This window comes from Limulus polyphemus, unplaced genomic scaffold (assembly GCF_000517525.1).
Source record: "Limulus polyphemus unplaced genomic scaffold, Limulus_polyphemus-2.1.2 Scaffold12128, whole genome shotgun sequence".
In the NCBI taxonomy this organism is placed as follows: domain Eukaryota; kingdom Metazoa; phylum Arthropoda; class Merostomata; order Xiphosura; family Limulidae; genus Limulus; species Limulus polyphemus.
Genome location: NW_013677738.1, coordinates 2,311 through 8,271, shown reverse-complemented (window position 1 = coordinate 8,271; position 5,961 = coordinate 2,311). Strand labels below are relative to the sequence as shown.

Below are 5,961 nucleotides of genomic sequence, written 5' to 3'. Positions count from 1 at the left end.
TTATATCTACAGAAACAATAGCTAAACTCTGTTAGAATTATCATAGCTACAGAAATAATAGCTAAACTCTGTTAGAATTATTATATCTACAGAAACAATAGCTAAACTCTGTTACAACTATTATATCTTAGGATATTTAAATCAAATTTTTTCTCCACTTGAAATTAAGGGTAATTATTACAACTTTTGTTTCAATGAAACTTTCAAGAGTTATTTTGTTGAATGTCGTTTCTCTGTTAAATAATTGCTTGAAAAAAAATAATATGTGAATAATTTTTCATAGTTACAGAAACATGCATGTAACATCCCATAGTTACACTAACATGCATGTAACATCCCATAGTTACACTAACATGCATGTAACATCCCATAGTTTCAGTAACATGCATGTAACATTCCATAGTTACACTAACATGCATGTAACATCCCATAGTTTCAGTAACATGCATGTAACATCCCATAGTTACACTAACACGACTGTAACATCCCATAGTTTCAGTAATACGCATGTAACATTCCATAGTTACACTAACACGACTGTAACATCCCATTGTTTCAGTAACACGACTGTAACATCCCATAGTTTCAGTAACATGCATGTAAAATCCCATAGTTTCACTAACACGACTGTAACATCCCATAATTTCAGTAACACGCATGTAACATCTCATAGTTTCAGTAACATGCATTTGTAACATAATGCATGTAACATCCCATAGTTTCAGTTACATGAGAAATTGAGTTACAGTAATACATAGATAACATTTCATAGTTACAGCAACATGTGAAAATGAGAGGCAGAATTTTCTTTTTATGTACCACATGAAACTTATATAAAATGTACTGTATAAAAATGTTAAAAATCTTTCTCATTAGAAATGTTGTATATATATACTCCCACATCAATAAGTTATGGATCACTCTCTGCCGTAACCTGTCATATTTAATAGTAAGGTTTGATACTTGTAAGATACTAGTCCAGCGAAACAAAACTCAATCATCTAAACACTATCATTTATCTTCAAGGCAGTACCTTGTAGTTTCAGATATTGTGTTCATTTACAAAGTATTCTGTTTCAGTACTTTTGTTTTTATTATTGACATGTTTCAGTAACATACCGCTGATTATCAGACAGAACTTACTTCTTGTTAACACTTGATTTATGTATTTATGGTTTGTTGCACAAATTCAGAAGAAAAGTTTAACTATGTAATTTTCTGCTTCTATTGATATGAAAAACTTTTTTTCTAGACCTAACTATGAATATTTAATACAAATAGAAGAATGGAATTTTGACCAATTAATTATTAAAAGAAAGAAACATGAGGAAATATAGTTAAAGATTATTGATATATTCTGTATTTTTCACTAAAAACCTACTAAAGCTTTCTTTCAAGTTGCTTTCCCTTACAAGTATGATTAGCTTTAATGTAGCCATACACTTGTATTTGGGAAACAGTACTTTCCAATTTCAGCTGTTTCACCCACTCTAGAAATGTTTTGCATACAGATAGCTTGGATGAAAGATGGGGAGTTAGTGTCACCTTTGACAACACCTGGAGTGAACATCTTGCTTAATGGACGTCAGCTTCAGATCAATCGGACTAGAGTTTTTGATGCAGGCTCCTACAAGTGCATCGCATCTAATGTAGCTGGACGTGGGGAACAGGAATTTTCTGTGAATGTGTTAGGTCAGTAATTGTAAGCTATTATATGTAACGTAGCTGGACATGGGGAACAGGAGTTTAATGTAAACGTAAGGCTAGTACCTGTAAGCTGTTCTATCTAATGTAGCTGGATGTGGGGAACAGGAGTTTACTGTAAACATAAGGCTAGTACTTGTAAGCTGTTCTATCTAATGTAGCTGGACACGGGGAACAGGAGTTTACTGTGAACGTTAGGCCAGTACTTGTAAACTGTTCTGTCTAATGTAGCTGGACACAGGGAACAGGAGTTTACTGTAAACATTAGGCCAGTACTTGTAAGCTGTTCTATCTAATGTAGCTGGACACGGGGAACAGGAGTTTACTGTAAACATTAGGCCAGTACTTGTAAGCTGTTCTATCTAATGTAGCTGGACGTGGGGAACGGGAATTTTCTGTGAATGTGTTAGGTCAGTAATTGTAAGCTATTATATGTAACATAGCTGGACACGGGGAACAGTTATGCCAGTACTTGTAAGCTGTTCTATCTAATGTAGCTGGATGTGTGGTACAAGAATTTGCTGTAAATGTTCAAGGATATTCAAGAGATATTGTTGAGATATTATAGATATAAATTAGTAGTTTTCTCTTACAGTAAATTCAAGGGAAAGTTTTATTAACTCAAAATAGATATTTGAAAATTTCTATTAGAGTACAACATTCATATTCTCTGCTTCTTGTTCAATCGAGCTGGTTAAACACATCCATGGTAAAGACAATGTTTTCCAAGTCATACTTTATTTCCAGGTTATCTTCATTACAAACAAACTCACTCATTTTGTGTTAGAGCTACTTTCTTCATGTCACTGTCTGTATTGATACAACCTATAGTATTGAAATAATTAATATTAAATATTTAAGTGAAAAATCCAATAAGTAAAAAAAAATAAAACTCCTGGACTTGAACTCGGAACCTCTGGCTAACAAGGCCAGTTCTCTACCATTGACCTACCCAAGAGTACCAGCCATTCCCTGTTGAGGAGTTCAGTGGCAAAGTACTGGTCTTGTTAGGAAGAGGTCCTGGTTTGGGAGTCTGTTTTCATTTAAATATTTAATATTAACTATTAGGATAATATAATCTTACTGTTTCATGGTTTCCTCGAGGAATAATAAAACATGGTATTTGTTGTATGCTTCTAGTTCCTCCGAGTCTCGAGGGCCCAGAAACGGATTACAAAGAAGTGGTTATTTCTCAGCGTACGGTTTTAGAATGTCTTGTAACTGGTCTTCCAACCCCAAAGATCAGTTGGAAGAAAAACGGTACTATATTTGAACCTCCTCCCTACATGAACCCACAAAATCGCAGGGGTGATATTGTGTCGGATGTTCAACTTATGGACAGTGGGCAGCGTATCCTTATCAATCATGCCGGGAATGATGATGCTGGACAATATACTTGTGAAGCCAGGAATATTGCTGGAGAAGTCTCCAAAGACATTAATCTGGATGTTTTGGGTATGGGTTAATGTTGCCATTAATGTTTATTTACGTTAAAACGTTTTAAGCAGAAGTAATTATCTGTTGCGAACATAAACAAGTTTTATTTAAAAATGTATCAGAAATAAGCTAACATAAGATAAAATCATGTTTTATAGTAAATTGGTCACAGTAATGGTTTGGAAGTAATAAGTTAGTAAACTAATATCTTGATCAATGTTATTAAGTCATTTCTGTAAGAGTTAAAGATTATCTTGGCTCACTCACTAAGTAACCACACTTAATTATCTTGGTCAAGGGGTACTGGGTGACCATACTGAATCATTTTGTTTTCTTACTGAGTGACCACACTTAATTATCTTGGTCAAGGGGTACTGGGTGACCACACTGAATCATTTTGTAACAGGTCTGTGAAAACATTTTCTGTTCTCAGGAGCAGTGTGGTAATCAAATCTTACAAAACTGAAAGATTCAAAAATGTATTGCAGTGCTATTATTAGTTTATGTTACATTTTGTATAACTTTTCAGTCAGTTCTTAAGATAGTTCTTTGACCATTTCAAGAGTGTACAACAGTTGTTTATGTCTTCCAAGTTCCCCCTAGGATTCAGGCCCAGGAGACAGTTGAGAATGCCAAAGTTAAGGAAGGTAACAGCATTGTGCTCGAATGTGAAGCAAGTGGTCACCCAAATCCTGTCATAACCTGGATGAAGAATGGTCAGCTCCTGTCATCTTTATCCTCTCCAGACACAACCATTCTCCCAAATGGCTCCCTTCTTATTGATAAAGTTGCTGTAAGAGATGGAGGTCGATATACTTGTATGGCTGCTAACAAGGCTGGTTCTGCAGAGAAAGATGTAAACCTTAAAGTTTTGGGTTGGTTGCTTCAATTGTTGATTAATTTATTGTTACATTATAATGTGGGTTGCTAAAATGAGGGTTGTTGTCTTTGTGACAGAAACACGTGGGGTGATTTGAAATGTGGTTAAAAGTGGTGCTTTCACTGATAAACATGTAAAAAGTCAGTAACAGGGACAATGACTTTGTTTCTTTGAATATATTGGTTTCAAGCATATTTTACACCTAATTATTGGAAGTGTATATATATATATATATATATTCATATTTATTATTTGCTGTTTTGACGTTTTTGTTTGAAAACTTTTATAATGTAATAGTATAGTATTATCTTATTCATTTTTAAGACTTCTTATTTTGTGGTATAGTTTATAATCCATATTCTTTGCTTGGCTTTTGATATAAGTATTTTTTGAAATAAGAGCAAGACAGATATAGTTTTAAAAGCTGTAAAATAAGTATGTTCAATTTATGGCTTATAATTTTTAAGTTTTAGTTTAGCACTTGATAAAGAGGAATAGTGGATTATATTCTTTCACTGAATAATCATTTCTGCACTATCAAAATATATGCATATTTGGGCTTGATAAGATTAAAATCATATGTGGTGGATGTCAGTAACTGTATTTATGGGCTTAGGCATGCATTAACTGAATCTGTTGGCTGTAATAAGTTTGAAACTACATTTAAAGGTTTTATTAATTGAATTAGCTTAAATATATTTGAAACTTCACATAAATGATGTAGAGAAGGTTGAGTACATTATATTTAAACAGTTTTAGAGCATCACCTTGCTGTTACAAGTCCATGTGAGCACATTTGGTCATGCTCTGTTTGATGGCTGTACATTTTGATAGTAGCTCTCCAGCACAATTTCCATTACAAAAGGCTTTGTTGTAAGACTTTCATGTCCAAAAGACACAATGCTTCCCTTACTGCTTTCAATAATCCATCTAGTGTACTATCACAACAGTTTACCAGCACCCATTTCAACAGTTCTGTCACACAAAAATCCATAGGCACTGCATCTAGCAATTTGACCAGTATGTCTTCATATGAAATAGTATTAATACCCATTTAATTTTCTAGTTGAGGTATGGAACAGTTGAATTGGAGGTATAACTGGAAGCCATTTCATGGTGAATTTATACCATGTTGGCCTCATTTCTAGACAAGATACTATTGTCTGGTACATGCAAATGGCTTTTGCTGCTGACCTTTCTGTTTTTGGATTTTTAACTGTTACAAGATGCTGCACTTTGCTTATGAAGGATGGGGTCAAACTTGTTGCAAGTTTCTTTGTGGATAGTCTTGGTGCCCCATGTTGATCCATATTACTTTGTTTTTCAATGCATTTAATTATAGGGACCATACCTGTCATGGAAGCTCTCTAATCATTTAACACAACTTTATGATCTGAGTATTTTGCATTGGAAAGGACTAGTATGTACTCTTCCTAAAAGATATGAATTTTCAATGTCATCACAACTTAAGAAATGCCAAACAATGTCAAAATTTGGTTCTGATATACGACATTCCATCATGACTTTATATTGACTGTGGTTATCATTTGCTGATTTGCATATTCAAAAGTGTTTCAATATAAACATACTCAACCCTCTATTAACTGAATTGTTGACTTGAATAAGGATAAACCTTCATTTAACTCTTTCAGCACGGGCTCGGTCCCTGGGACCAATCTTGTAACCATTTTGTGCATGTTATAGTTTTCATTCTATAACTTTTAAATTAGTTAGTATATGTTCACAAAATTTGTCAGATTATCAGTAAACATTCCAAGGCTTTCATTCACAAAATATCAGTCTTAAGGTTTGTTAAGCAATGTTTTTCTCATGCCTTTTTTCATTTTGCATGTTGCCTATCCAACAGGCAAAGTAATTTCATTTTAAGGTTAAAAATACTTTTATGTATCAGAAAATTTTTCAAATTTCACATGTGAAAT

General features: G+C 33.7%; 1 protein-coding gene across 1 annotated transcript in view; it reads left to right on the top strand.

Annotated features, from left to right (window-relative positions):
- The window catches only part of LOC106476925 (hemicentin-2-like), a gene marked incomplete at both ends in the record, with an annotated part of 12,942 nt that overhangs the window by 4,769 nt on the left and 2,212 nt on the right, over window positions 1-5,961 (top strand). The window contains 3 exons of the mRNA XM_013937541.2: window positions 1,512-1,692; window positions 2,845-3,159; window positions 3,735-4,016. Of these exons, the coding sequence (XP_013792995.2) occupies window positions 1,512-1,692; window positions 2,845-3,159; window positions 3,735-4,016 (778 nt within the window). The remainder of the gene's footprint in view (window positions 1-1,511; window positions 1,693-2,844; window positions 3,160-3,734; window positions 4,017-5,961) is intronic.